Genomic DNA, 16,277 nt, shown 5'->3' on the forward strand with positions numbered 1-16,277 from the left:
GTAGAAATAACTGGACTAATAAGTCTAGATAGTGAGGCCGGTTAAGGTCAGCAATTCAAGTCAAAAAAATTTGGTTTGCTTGTAAGCGGTAGATTCGGTATAACTGAACCGAATAAATAAATTTGAAAACAAAAGAATTTGTTGCTAAAAGTGAAAGATTTCACTAAAGACCTTTAAACGGGTCAAAGTAACGGATTCATAAAGACCTTTAAACGGGTCAAAGTAACGGATTCAAGTCAAGTTGCATTATGTCGTATGAGATACGTAGATGATTAATAACCAAAAAGATGTTACTATACCTTTCTGGTAAATACTAACAATTGATTAAAATATGAACGATGCTCAACTGATTATCGAGAGCAAGTGCATTGAGTTTAGACTCAATAAACTATGAAAGAAAGGTTTCGGGGACGAAACCTCTTTAAGGGGGGTAGACTTGTAACACCCCGAAATCGGGATTTGGTAATTAAACCATGTTAATAATAATGAATGAGAAAATACCGTTAGTAGTAAAAGTAAACCCGGTAAATATTAGGAATTTAATAGATAAACCTAATATTAAATCAAAAGTGAATAAATGCTTGAGAAAATAAAGTTATGAAAGGCCCGAGTTAACGGGACTTAAAATAAAAACGGGTTATGACCTTCCGAACTCATTAAGCTAACTAGGAATAATTAACCTAGTTAGTAATATGCGATTAAATGATGAATAATGAATTAAAGTTTCTTTTGAAACAAATGAAAGACGAGGGACTAATATCGCCAAGTAGGAAAACTAGTTTATTAAAAATAAACAATTAAAAACACAACACACACTAAGAGTGCGTGTGTGTGTGCGTGCGACCAGGGGGAGACAACAGGGGTGAAACCCTAGTTCAAGTCTAAACCCCAAAATTGAAGCTCAAATCAACGCCAAATCGTCTGCATGAGTACAAATTCGTGATCACCTAGTCGAGGGGGATCTCATGGTATGTCAAATTTTGGAATTTGGAGATGTTTTGATTTCTTGATGAACCTATGAAGTTGAAATTTGAACTTGAATGTTAGATGTTTGAATGAAACTATGATAAATTCATGGTTAGGAATGAACCCTAATCAATAATTTGATGTATTGATGTTCATACACATGAAATTGAGAATCACCCACATATGTGTTAGATGGCTTTTGTAGAGAGATTAAGAATACTAGAATCTTGATCATGAAACGGGTATTATTGATTTTGTGAAGTGAATCTAGGTGTTGTTATGCATACTAGATGTAAGGAACTTGAAAACAATGTTAATCTTGGCTAAGTAGTTAGTCATGAGCTTGATTGCTAGTAGTAAAAGTTTCATGCCCATAAGGTGTTCGATGAAATGCCTAGGTGAAAATAGTAAATTAATGTGTTTTGATGATAGTAGAAATACCTTTCACTATCATAGTTATTAATTATGTGAAATATTTAGCACATGGTTTATATATGATTGTTGCTTGAGTAGCTAAGCAAATGAGTGTATTAAGTTCATTAGTGCAATTGCATATGTTATAAGAAGTTTGACCATTAAGAGTCAAACCGGCCTATAATAAAAATCGTATGCGGAAAATGGTAAAGAGAGTCCATAAGTATAATAGTCATAGTATTGATGACTAATATAACTATCTTGTGGATGAACGCATTATAGTTTGATGCTTGGCAAGCTAGGTGGAAGCTTGGGAAGGAAGCGGGTCAAACTAATCGGGAGTGAAGGAAAATGCATAGACAGGATGCAAGGTAAGTATATCTTACACTAGCCATATGTTTCAGAATATCCTTTTGTCGAGTTATATGCTTACAGGAATAGATATCCAATGAGTACTCACATCGTTCTTAATTAGCGATTATAAAGCAAGGTATTAAAACCGGGTTAATAAGTTGATCCGGGCCAGGTATGTATAATAGATCAACTCCTCATTTAGAACTTGGAGATCTATGAGAGTTAGGTAAAGTAAAAGGGGCATTCAGTTACCTTAAAAAGGTAAACCGAAGGATTTAAATTATAGACAGAGTGTTTTGAAAACAAGAATTGGTTAGAAATGAGATTTTGGGCGTGCATGGCTTAAGCAAGCCCTTCGTTGTAAAAGGAGGGTTAAAAGTGACAAAACGCCCTTGTAAGTAAAATTAAGTAAACAACCCTTAGAAGTCACTTGAAAACGAGTTTTATAATCAAATCAATACTTAGAACAAGTATAAAAGCGAAAGATGTTATTTCTTGGTCAAAAGACTCTATATGAGTCTTTGCCGTAAAATAATAATTCGAGGGATGAAATTCGGATTAAATAGATCACCACATTGAATCCACCACAAATATAGTTGTGGTGGGAGATCATTTGATAAGAAATGTGGACATATGTATTTAGAAACGAGTGAAAGCAATGGGTGCTTAAAATATGCTTAAATACCCTTAACGGGTCAAAATAAGCATATGGGTGAAATGGGTTAAGAAGGTATATGAATATGTAATTGGAATCTAATATGTTAGACATCATTTGAATTTAATAGGTTTATGATAAATAAAGGTCAAACAAACTTGTTTGTTTGATAAAAATCGAACGGGTCAAAATTTGGTAAAAAGGGTAACAAGCCGAAGACTTAAAAGTCTGAAATTTTGTTAAACCGAATGTTGGATTTTAACTCCATAAGGTGGAGAATCAAAATACAATCACGTAGGAAGAAACGGTAGGTCAAACGGATAAGCGGTTTGAAAGATACGAAAGTTTTCGTGTCAAAAACGGCAAAAAATAAAAAAGGGCTGGTGCAGGGGCCACCGTAACTTACGGTGCCCACCGTAAGTTACGGTGGGGGCTGAAATCGTTATGGTAGATACCTCCTGATCTACGGTGGAAGATTTAACATTCAGGGGTTACCGTAAATTACGGTAGCCACCGTAATTTACGGTAGAGCCTGTAATAAAATATATTTTAAAATTAGTTTTGCTTCGTGGACTCGTTTAAATACGTTTTAAACCCCGTATGACTAAAGCATTTCATGTTTATGAAATGTAGGTACACTTTGGACGACGGAAGACGATCAAGCTCATTGAAGAACCGAACACGATAAAGATACATGCTTCCGCACATTGCCTCGTCGTAAATTTTAAACGACGAATTCGATCACTTATGTTGAATAACTTATGAATTGTGAAAGTTTTAATAAACTCGTATTTTTATAGTATGTGTAGTCTTAATTACACATCTAATTGTTAGTATTTACATATAAAACCGTTAAATAGTAACTAGGGTGTTACAAGTTGGTATCAGAGCCCTGGTTTAAGAGATTCAAGTATGGTGGGGAAAACCATGCTTGGACTTAAACCTTATGCTCTTAATAAAGATTGGTGTTCGGTTCGATGGTTGATCGCAAATCCGGTAAGTGTATGTATGTTAATCGTTTAGCGTATTAAAGTGTTGTAAACAACACATAGGGTTATCGTGTAATACACGTTACCCCAATTAAATGATAGATATAGTTAACAACATTTCGTGCGTTGACATATATAGTACAAAAGTCCTGTATTATGATATGGGCATTTAGTAAGGTTGACATTACTAACTTTTGTGAATGTCTTGATTGAAGGACACTTGCATTTAAAGATGACAAAGGTTAAACAAATTAAGGAGGTGTTAGAGGAACAGTCCGAGGCATGACAAGAGGAACATGCTCACTAAGGACTAAATCACGTAAAGACCGCGAACAAGGTTAATGGCAAGAAACGCCCGTCGGGGCAAGCATTATCAGGTGCGTGCTTTTAAATATAATCGCGCAATTAGCAATATGCAAGAAACATGTAAAGAATGATTGTCGCATATGTAAATTAGAAACTTGGGAAACCTGAATAGAATACCTATCCAGGATATTATTTCCAAGAAAACTAAATAGAGACGTTACTTACATGGGGTGTGATGTGAAAACTATAAAAAGGTCGTGTATGTCATGTGTTAATCGCTTACTCTGGCCAAGTAAGTAGTGGCATATGATACCATGAGTTTCTTATAGCGGACACATTTACATCTGATGTAGTAAGGACGGTGTAAATGAGACAAATTAAAAGTACCCAAAAGAATCAAATGAGCAAAATATTTGATAATAATGTAAACGCACAGCCGAGTGACGGAAGCGTATTACATTAGGATAATGAGCCCGAGTGAGGGGACAAAGAAACATGTAAAAATGATGTAGACATGTATTGGGAGGGGGTGTACTTACACTCGAACCCGAAGAATATAAACATGTAAAATGATCAAGATATGCATTGGGAGGTAGTGTACTTACACTCGAACTCGGAAAATACAAACATGTAAAAATGATGTAGACATGTATTAGGAGGGGGTGTACTTACACTCGAACCCGAAGAATATAAACATGTAAAATGATCAAGATATGCATTGGGAGGTAGTGTACTTACACTCGAACTCGGAAAATACAAACATGTAAAAATGATGTAGACATGTATTGGGAGGGGGTGTACTTACACTCGAACCCGAAGAATATAAACATGTAAAATGATCAAGATATGCATTGGGAGGTAGTGTACTTACGCTCGAACTCGGAAAATGCGAATATGTCTCTAAACGGGTCATTTTTGTGTAAAACGTCAAGCTCGAGGACAAAGTTGGAATATAAAAAAAATGAAACGAGGTCTTAATGCATGAGGGTTGCAATAATAACGACTTCGGTAAAACACCCGGTTGATGGATAAGAATTAAACACATGCGTAGACCGAGAAACGGGAACTCGGATGGAAAGCTAAAAGACTCGGGTTTTGAGTCATAACTAAAACACGACAAGATAATGTAAATAGAAATTTTGAATGAATTATGTTCAACTATTTTAAAGTTGAATGGGTTGAATATAATATCATGCCGAACGGCATGAGTAAACGCAAACGGGATAAAGGTAGCGTTAAATGCAAACGAAAAATGAGCCAGGTAATGGGACATAACCAAATAAAAATATATGCAAATCAAATAACAGTAAGCATAAGAAGAACTGACGCATAAATGACGTGAGAAGTCATAAGTAGGAAAATTGTCCGAAAGAAAACAATTATACCCACGAAACTACAATTAAGGTTAACGGAACCTAAGCTTAAACCAAATGATTCTTCGAACAAAACAGGGTGCCTTGACACCAAACACGTATTTTAAAAATGACATGAGTTAGGAGTGATCTACGAGATCAACATAACCTTTAGGGTTATAAACAAATGAAAGGTCTGCGAGACTAGAACGACCCCCAGGTCGTGATTAGAAAGAAATTATAAGGACTTCCCCCTAAAGAGGTGAAAGTCTAATTAAAATAGACCATAAGGCTAAGTGATAAAACCTACGGGTTAATTTGATAAGGCAAGAGAACCAGTTGAGAATCCCCGCATAAAACTAAGACTGTAAAAGAATAAATTATGGACTGTCAATATCCATAATTCTGACAAAAAGTTGAAGAGAAGATCCTAAAACTAAAACTTTGGTTTTAGTAAGAAAAAAAAATAAAATAACATTTTTACAAATATAAATTCTGATAGGAATTTAAATAGTAAGCATGAAGGATACTAGTCTTGACACTAATAAGCGCTAGGCGATATATTCGAAAAAGTGATGTCTTCGAAAATAAAAAGTTGATATGAATTAAACATGAGCGGACACGATCACGGTCAAGAAATGGAATGTGAGGTAGAATCACATTATAACCAAGCGAGCGGTAGAAATAACTGGACTAATAAGTCTAGTTAGTGAGGCCGGTTAAGGTCAGCAATTCAAGTCAAAAAATTTGGTTTGTTTGTAATCGGTAGATTCGGTATAACTGAACCGAATAAATAAATTTGAAAACAAAAGAATTTGTTGCTAAAAGTGAAAGATTTCACTAAAGACCTTTAAACGGGTCAAAGTAACGGATTAGATCAACTCCTCATTTAGAACTTGGAGATCTATGAGAGTTAGGCAAAGTAAAAGGGGCATTCAGTTACCTTAAAAAGGTAAACCGAAGGATTTAAATTATAGACAGAGTGTTTTGAAAACAAGAATTGGTTAGAAATGAGATTTTGGGCGTGCATGGCTTAAGCAAGCCCTTCGTTGTAAAAGGAGGGTTAAAAGTGACAAAACGCCCTTGTAAGTAAAATTAAGTAAACAACCCTTAGAAGTCACTTGAAAACGAGTTTTATAATCAAATCAATACTTAGAACAAGTATAAAAGCGAAAGATGTTATTTCTTGGTCAAAAGACTCTATATGAGTCTTTGCCGTAAAATAATAATTCGAGGGATGAAATTCGGATTAAATAGATCACCACATTGAATCCACCACAAATATAGTTGTGGTGGGAGATCATTTGATAAGAAATGTGGACATATGTATTTAGAAACGAGTGAAAGCAATGGGTGCTTAAAATATGCTTAAATACCCTTAACGGGTCAAAATAAGCATATGGGTGAAAATGGGTTAAGAAGGTATATGAATCTGTAATTGGAATCTAATATGTTAGACATCATTTGAATTTAATAGGTTTATGATAAATAAAGGTCAAACAAACTTGTTTGTTTGATAAAAATCGAACGGGTCAAAATTTGGTAAAAAGGGTAACAAGCCGAAGACTTAAAAGTCTGAAATTTTGTTAAACCGAATGTTGGATTTTAACTCCATAAGGTGGAGAATCAAAATACAATCACGTAGGAAGAAACGGTAGGTCAAACGGATAAGCGGTTTGAAAGATACGAAAGTTTTCGTGTCAAAAACGGCAAAAAATAAAAAAAGGGCTGATGCAGGGGCCACCGTAACTTACGGTGCCCACCGTAAGTTACGATGGGGGCTGGAATCGTTACGGTAGATACCTCCTGATCTACGGTGGAAGATTTAACATTCAGGGGTTACCGTAAATTACGGTAGCCACCGTAATTTACGGTAGACCCTGTAATAAAATATATTTTAAAATTAGTTTTGCTTCGTGGACTCGTTTAAATACGTTTTAAACCCCGTATGACTAAAGCATTTCATGTTTATGAAATGTAGGTACACTTTGGACGCCGGAAGACGATCAAGCTCATCGAAGAACCGAACACGATAAAGATACATGCTTCCGCACATTGCCTCGTCGTAAATTTTAAACGACGAATTCGATCACTTATGTTGAATAACTTATGAATTGTAAAAGTTTTAATAAACTCGTATTTTTATAGTATGTGTAGTCTTAATTACACATCTAATTGTTAGTATTTACATATAAAACCGTTAAATAGTAACTAGGGTGTTACATATCGCCATCAGGTTTCCGGAAACCTGGTCTCTTGTGAGCAGACCAAGTTGCAATCCATCAAAACACATCTTCAACTCTTGAAGAGTAGCCCTATCTGCATAGACTTGCTCTTCAATTTGTTTAATAAAGTGCTACTTCAAATAACAGATTGTGCACAACTGTATGATGCCATTTTATGTTATTACTGAACTAGTGTGAAAGAAAGGTATTCTGGTACTAAAATGTGATGGAAAACATCTGAATTGGCTATGGTATTATATAGTGAAATATCTATTAAATATCTAACAACCCAAAAGTCAGATTTAAATGCAAGCATTAAATAAAAATTTATATTTAAATTCCCTATACATTTAATAATTTGGGAGGGAAAACGTGTACAATTAATATAAACATGTACATTTATAATTAAAAACCGCGTGCATTTAATGCAAAACCTTTCAAAAATGAGTTTTCATAGGAAAGCTATCCAGAAACCTTTAAAGGACAAAATTTAAGCCTTCAAAAACATGTTATCATAATTAAGAATAATCTCTTCATTTACCATATCACCCATTTTAAACACTGTAAAAGGCTCATGATTAGTTTCATTGAAAACATCAGTAATTCACTTTTAAAAAACTGTTAATCCAAAAACAAACTAGAAACCAGAAACACCAACAATACTCTAAATGGCAAACAGAAGTTTCTACCACTGGGCAGACACTAACGTTGTTAAAACGTAATTCTCAAGATGGTCGCTCGAAGAACAGAGAGCAGATAAGAACTCAATAGAAAAGTTGGCATCATCAAGGAAAATAATTATAAGCAAACCTGGAGCAGCATCGAATTGCTTAATGAATTCCTCCATTCTCCTCCATCAGAGTTCAAGAATAATGTAGAAGAATTTATCACACAAGTCTTGAAACAGGATCACAAGATCTGTGATATGCTAGCTGATCTGCAAAACAAAAGAAAAAATGAAATTGCATGGAAGAAGGCGAGAGTCTTAGAAATCCTAGGAAGTGTTAACTGTAGCGTGTAATATTTTAATATCTTTTAAAATCTAAGTTTTGTAATACTGTTTAATATCGAATGAAAAAAATTCAGAGATATAAACATGCAGAATGCTTTTTATTGAAAAATTGTGCTAAATTAACAGGAAGTAGCAAAATTAGCAAAATGACCACATATATAAGTTATATATAACACATCATTACAACATCTAAATACACCAGCCGAATATAGTAGCAAAACTAACCAAAATCCTAACATAATATTCCCAATTTCTCAATTTGTAAATCCAAACCTCCTACAGACATCTACTTTACTGCAATAGATTAACCTAAACACCATCATCATCTTAAACCGAGCTCTATATTCTGTAAACTATCCGCTTAACATACACTTAAAATCATCAACGATCGTTAACAACTTACTTCTGTCTTCGTTTCTATACACACATTAAACTTACACTACTGATCATATATAACTATCATGTCTAAGCAAACGAACATGTAAATCTAAACCTTCTCAAAGTCCAAACTACAAACATCTACCTCACTGCAATCCACGCCTCTTGCTCATAACTCAACAAATTAAACTAAACTCCAACACCTTGTTGACAGCATCCTTTGCACAATTGACAATTCCTAAACTTCACAATCATCAACGATCGTTAATGACTTAATTACGCCATCATTTCTATATATCCGATCAAATATAATTACCATGTCTAACAGTCTAAGCAAACTAACATGTAAATCTAAACATCTACCTCACTACAATCTATGCCTCTGACATGTCACTCAACAGATTAAACTAAACTCCAACACCTCTTCTTTCAAACATAATTATACCTAAATCTGAACTACTTGTATTCTTTCAACTTCTTTCAAACACAGTTACAACAACATCCTTTACACAATTCCTACACATCATCATAATCATCATCATCATCGTCGTCATCTTAAACCTAGCTCTATACTCCGTAAACTCTGCGCTTAACACACACTTCACAGTCAACTACGATCGTTAATCATTTCTTTCTATATACACGATCAGATTACATTACTGATCAGATACAATCACCACATCTAAGCAAACGAAGTTAAGAACACGTGAATTTTACAAATCAGCCATAGCAGAAACAAAATAAGTGCTATACGATCAAAATCTAAACAAATCGGCATTAAGATTGTTAAACTGATTAATGATGCAAAATACCTCGTATCGAACAATAATTGCTCCGGCGACACCTCAGCCCTCCGAGCACACGTAACCTCAAGTTCCACCTCATTTCCGAGCCCTAATTCACTAAGTATTCGTCATCGTCTGTCCCGTCTGCCATTGTAACGAACAATAATCGTGATTTTTATACAGGAGTTGCAGGTGTTTTGGAGATATTTTTTGTGTTACAACTGTATTGATGGAACAAACCCTTTAAGGTTCGATTAGAGGTTAAATGGTTGATTTGTAGGGTGTGTTGATGAACAGGTGGTGCTATTTTAGGTACTGTGATTTTGGATTTGTGAGGAATAGATTGGAATAACTAAGAAGGAGGGCATGGCGGTGATACAGATCCAGTAGAGAGAGAGGATGTAGAGAGAGAAAATGGGATGTGAATTTGAAATGTGAAAGTTTGAAGGGATGTAATAATGGAGCCCATTCTCTAATTTGAAATTCAAATGAAGAGGGTAAAATTATATTGGCAAATTGGAAAATAATAATCCCACCATTGTGAAATTGGCCAATAATAATCCCAAGTCAGGAATTAGCCACCAATAATCCCACCTCGTCCATTTTTGGAAAATAATACTCCAAATGCTGACGTGGCACTTTTGTCGTTTAGTGACGGTGGATTATTATTTTCCAAAAATGGACGAGGTGGGATTTGGTGGCTAATTCCTGACTTTGGATTATTATTGGCCAATTTCACAATGGTGGGATTATTATTTTCCAATTTGCCAATTATATTTTTGTATTTTAAAAGATTTTAAATTAATGATGCAATAACAACATAAGACATGCATTGTTGGCTAGCCTGGATGACTGTCACTTCAGCATTGTGATGCAATGCTCATTTGTCTTTTAATAGAAAGTATAGATTTTACTCCTCCATCCATTTTGCTCCATAACTTATGTGGCAACCCTTAGCTACAATACTTCTTTTACACACTCTTTTTCTTTCTCTCCCTCTCTCTATTTATAAAAGGTTTTCGCATTTTAAATGGATTCTGTAACAAAAGCATATATATTATTCATATAGGATAGAGATGATATGAGAACTAGGTATTTTGTGAGAACTTGAAGAACCTCTAATAATCATTAATCATGATTAATCAATATTGTAATTAATTAAAACTTTTGTAAGACATAGTTATCAAGGATAGAAGTCCTTATGATTTCTTCCTTTCTATTAACCTAATTTTTCCCATCTCAAATCTACGTTTTCTTTTAGTTTCTTCCCATAGTCAAACCACTTCCACATCATTGATATTCTTAGATTTTTATTCTTAGAAGCAAAGAGCACGATTAAATAATCAGTCACACTTAACAAATCACATATACTTGGTCATGCTTGGCAAATTACACACGCATCTATTCATGCTCATAAGTTTAACATTCATATGTTTATGGCCAATATACATATATGTACGTCTCATTCAGATGTGTTTGTGTAAATTTAAAGCAAATAAAAAACTTCAAATTACATCTGTGTAGATTAAGTAATTAATCAGTTACGTTTGACCAATGTGTACATGCATTTAATTAATGTATATAAATCTAATGTTTGTGTGTCAATAATAACCTGCTAAGAGCATTCACAATGAAATGCACATCCCATCCTTGTAGTCTCTAATGCTCTTCTAGTTTTTTATGTGCTAAAAGATAAACATCAAGTTATAAGTATTGAAAAAGTGAGTTTGAAGTGTGAGTAAAAGTTGTGTAGCTGGGCACAACTTTGTAATGGATTTAACACTATGGGTTTTCAAAAATATCCGTATTCGAAAACCCTATCCAAACTATTCGAATTCGAAATTCGGATATCCGAATTTTCGGATTTGAATTCGGGTAGTGATTTTAAAAATTTTTGGATATTTGAAATATCCAAAAATATAATTTTTATTTTTCATCGGATATCCGAATATCCAAAGTATCCGAAATATTATATTTGGATATTCGAAAATATCCAAAATATTTGGTTCTGAATATTAAAAAACTAATAAAAAGTATAAATTATATAAAAAATTAGATATTCAGATATCTAGTTCAGTATCCGATCGGATATTTAAAATTTCGGATACGGATTCCGATAGTGAAATCAGGTATTCAAAAAATTCGGATATCTGAATTTTTGAATATCCAGTTTTGAACACCCATATTTAAAACACGGTTACAAAATGTCTCCAACGAATTACGTTCTTATTTGTAAACAAAGATATTTGTTTTTCTATTACTTTACCACAGGGATTATAATTCGTGTGGTTAACCTTAACTATTATATCTTTTAACATTTTCAAATAATACATAAATATAGAGAACTTTAAAACAATAAAAAAATAACAAATGAATTGGTATTACACGTGATGTAGGGTTTTTGTTCGGGTATATGCACATGACGTAGACGCGGTTTCATATTTGCATTACAAGTTGTATGCCACATATATATGTGAATTCAGACCTTCATGACAAATGAAAATGTATCACTTTATTCCATAATATATATACATATATACCCATTTTATAATCCGATTAACCAACTTCATTTAGAAATTAATTATATAATATTTTTGTTCCTTGTTTTCTTGTTTTATGATAGTTTCTTCATAATAATTTATTTATTTATTTAGTGGTGTATTATTTGGTCTAACAAAATGATGTGACACACACCCTCCACAGGCTTTTGTTTCCAATTTAGAAGTTCCACATGTTTGAAATTTTGGATGAACCCAACTTCCACAACTATATAATTGGTCTAGTCATGAATCAATAATAAAATCTAAATATTAATAAACATAAATAAAAAGTCTAAGCTTCAAAAGAGTCAATAACAAAGTTTGACAAAATAAGCCAATTGGAGAATTTGATAAATTAGACTAGAAAATTAGGTCACCCATAACTTGATTTTTAATCAAGATTTTGGCATATTATTAGTACAATGACAGTATAGTATGACACTCTTCTCCCTCTCCATCCCTATTTTAACTTCTCTTTTATTCTTTATATCTTTATAGAATCAGTAAATTAAAGTATAATAAATTCTCACAAACTATGGTACTTGAATTTTGTTAACAATATTAATCTCACTTTCTTCATCCCTTTTCACTTCAAGTTTGAAACTTGAATATTGATCAGTCAATTCTTGAAGATGGTCCTTAGTTACATGTCCAAAGTGGCTCGTATATGCTTCCCATATTGACGTCTTCGGTGTAGAAGCTTAGGTTATCATAAGGTGTTGGTTGTGGTGGCGTTGGTGGGGCGATGAGTTGTTGATCCATTTCCATAATAATCATAGATAACAAATTCGATTGTTGGCATTGCATATTGAGCATTTCGGCTTTTGCCTTGGCTAACTCCGCTTGGAGCTCGCTCACTTGCTTTTGAAGTTGACAAATTGCGCCTGCGCACCCGTAAACTGGATCTCTAAGCCTTGCATTCGCTTCGTATACCATACTGCTGACCGCGTCCGCTCTTTGAGACTCCGGAAGTTCCTATAAACACAAAACTATACTGTGAATATACATTGATGTGAATACAATGATGTTGTTTGACTTGTTTCTCTTTAAGTGACAATTAATAAATATGACTAATTTAGCCTTCACTAATCTCTCCACATTTTCTTGATTTTATACAAACAAATGTCAACCTTGAACCGGTTTAAAATGGTCCTACATAGTTGGATACTAGCTTCTTTAAAGATAAGTACATTTTTTGTTATTTTTAGTTATTAAAAATATCACTTTTTTAATTCTTATTTAATAAAGTTATATTTAAGCAATAAAATGGCTAAATATTGCCTGGTGCTAAAAAAACTAGTGTGAAACATCAGTCAGCAATTATGTTCTTTTAACGTATTATATTATTATATTTAAGAACTATAAATTCAAGTCAACACCGCAGTTATAAACTTATAATATGAACACCCTAAACAACTTTTTAACTAAACCCATCCACATTAAATTTATATCGATTGCGACGGACAACATCGGTCGCAAATCAAAGACTATAATTTTCAAACCGTGTGTGGCGAACAAAATATGTAGATTTAACGGTAGGTTTAGAAGTCGTGTGAGTTAGTTGTTCCAACAAAAATTTATTGTTTGCGACGGACAACATCGGTCGCAAATCAAATACTAGAATTTTCAAACCCTATGTGTCGTGAACAAAATATGTAGATTTATTGGTAGGTTTAGAGGTCATGTGAATAACAATATCGGTCGCAAAACAAATACTAGAATTTTTCAAACCCTGTGTGTGGTGAACAAAATATGTAGATTTAATAGTAGGTTTAGAGGTCGTGTGAGTTAGTTGTTCCAAAAAAAATCATTATTTGCGACGGACAACATCGGTCGCAAATCAAAGACTAGAATTTTTCAAACGTGAACAAAATATGTAGATTCAATAGTAGGTATAGAGTTCGTGTGAGTTAGCTATTCCAATGTTTTACCTGCAAAAACTTTATGATGTTGCTAGCTCCAAACACGCGGTGGGCGGTGGAGAACTTGAGCGGTTCGCTTGGTGGAAAGTACGGCGCCAACACGCATTTCTCGACGCACCTCCGTCGGAGGATCTTGCAGGCGGCGCAAGGGCTAAGAACCACCGGCGGGGGTGGCGAGGAAGCTGGGGATGGTGGAGGACAATTGAGAATATTGGGTGATGACATGGTGGTGGGAGCGGCCATGCGTGTGGTGGCGCCGTCAGTACCATCACCGGAATATTCCATTTGTAGGGAGTAAAAGTGGTTGCTAAAAGCTTAAAAGATTACGAGGGAATAGTTTGGTTAACCAAAGGAGGTGGGAGTGTGTATATATATAGGAGAGAGGAGAGAGAGTACCCAAACTATACGTCATCACAGGTCATTTAGTTTAGAAAGACGTCAGCTGTTTTACATTAGATTTTTAATGTTGTCTTCGATGCATATGTTTATATTAGGGTATACGGAGTGTTCGTCAAAGTTAAGCGGCAAAGGGTCTTTGCTGTGCGGGAACACCGTTGCCAACCCTTTTGTCGCGCGGTGAAGGGAGGAAGATCAGTGAAGGGTTGCCGCAGCGGTGAAGGGAGGAAGGAGAGAGAGAGAGGGAGGGTGTTTGTGGTGGGGTCCATGTCATTTCAACTAATCACACATTTTTTTTTTATTTAAAAAGTTTACCACTTCATCAAGTGTTTAACTATTGCCAACACTTTTCAGCATAGTTTAAACACTTTTCACTGATTGACGTGACACACTCTGATTGGTTGATTTTTTAGTTTGTCACTCTCAAGTGTCTAACCACTCCTTATACCCTTAGTTTCTTTTAGAGGGGTGGGTGCGGTAAAGTGTTCGGTGACCTCGTTTGCCGATTGGTGATACTGTCGCCGTCGTCAAAGTTGTCCCACGGTGACCATAAATTTGGTGACTACTCACCGTTTGAGGGAAGAGGAGAAAGAGGGGATCACTGGTGGGCCCCTTGTCTTTCAACCAATCATAGTTTTTTTCATTTTCTTTTTCTTTTTTTCTAAAAAAATTATTATGGTGAACCACCCTTTGTGATTGAATGTAAAATGGAGTACTGGAGAGTGGAGTTGGCATAGAATGCTTTGATGGGAGTTTACCACTCCCCACAAGGTGACCACCCCTCTCACCTTTAAGATGAAGGTGGCATTCTTACATGGCTTGTGAATGCCAATGAGTTGGTGGTGGGGTGATAAGGGAGAGAGTTGGTATTCTAAGTGACTCAGGTTCAATTCATGTCCTCCCATTAGTTTCTATGACACCTGATGATGATGGAAGACTAGGCAAGTAGGCAGCGTATCACTAGTTTGATCCTTGAACTTAGTAGGTTTTACCTCAACGCACTGTCGTGCCTTCGGGCGATTGTTCACAGACTTTAGCCCTAGGTGAGGGTTTTTCCCGGTTCGGAGGCGAGTGTATCTAAATGTGGTGAATTTCGTCAGTAGCCCATTTGGAGAATTTGTTGGCCATTCAAAAAAAGACGGCTTGTCAGATGATAATAGTTCCGGTTTAGATCGGATTAGTTGTAAAAGCGTGTCTCCTATTCGATCTAATATCTAGTGGGTATTTGTTCGGTAATTACCGTCGAGTATCATGTATACCATGTTAGTTTGTTAAAAAATGTAGTTTTGTATATATACTTCACAATATACAAAATATAAATAATATTATCATATTATATTATGAAAGAATAATTATTTGTTGAGATAATGAACCTACTAAAATAAAGTATCAATAGACAAAGCGTTAAAGGGAAAATAAAAATATGAGTGAATTTCAAGGATTGTCCTTTATCTTTATACTCATTTTCAGGCGTTGTCATTTATGTTTAAAATTGACGAGTTTTGTACTTTCTGTTTTCAAATCATATACGTTTTGTCCTTTAGCCCTAACCCAGTTAGATTTTTCTGTCAAATCTGGTCATGTGCAATGCACATGAGGGTAAAATTGTATTTTCACCATATTCTTTAAAAATACATATAAAAGAAAAAAATATTATATATCATAACAAAAGCCCTATTTTCCCCAAATCAATCACATTTCGAAACCCTAATTTCTTTTCAACAACCTGCAACAATTCACATCCCATTTCAACTATTCTTCACAATTCACAAACATCATCTTGGTTCATCTTGGTGAGACTGACGCTTGATCATCATCAGTGAGACTAGGGAGGTGGTTGCGACTGGGTTATAAGCAAACTCGAACTCAAAGAACGGAGGTTGGTTATGGTGTAAGATGATGGTGGGTAAATGTAACGGGTTGTAGGTGATTGCAGGTTTTTGAACGGTGATCGGAGGAACTCGAAACTAGTGACTCGAAATC

At 34.8% G+C, this 16,277-nt stretch overlaps 1 protein-coding gene across 1 annotated transcript; it reads right to left on the bottom strand.

Moving 5' to 3' along the window:
• Positions 1-12,360: 12,360 nt before the first annotated feature.
• On the bottom strand, positions 12,361-14,227 carry LOC110868767 (LOB domain-containing protein 1). The gene is made up of 2 exons (XM_022118022.2): positions 13,908-14,227; positions 12,361-12,951 (listed from the first exon to the last, which is right to left on the bottom strand). The coding sequence occupies exons 1-2, from the start codon at positions 14,181-14,183 to the stop codon at positions 12,616-12,618; spliced, it is 612 nt and encodes a 203-aa protein (XP_021973714.1). The 5' UTR covers positions 14,184-14,227; the 3' UTR covers positions 12,361-12,615.
• Positions 14,228-16,277: the final 2,050 nt, after the last annotated feature.

The sequence above is a fragment of the Helianthus annuus genome, chromosome 7 (genome assembly GCF_002127325.2).
Source record: "Helianthus annuus cultivar XRQ/B chromosome 7, HanXRQr2.0-SUNRISE, whole genome shotgun sequence".
NCBI lineage: Eukaryota > Viridiplantae > Streptophyta > Magnoliopsida > Asterales > Asteraceae > Helianthus > Helianthus annuus.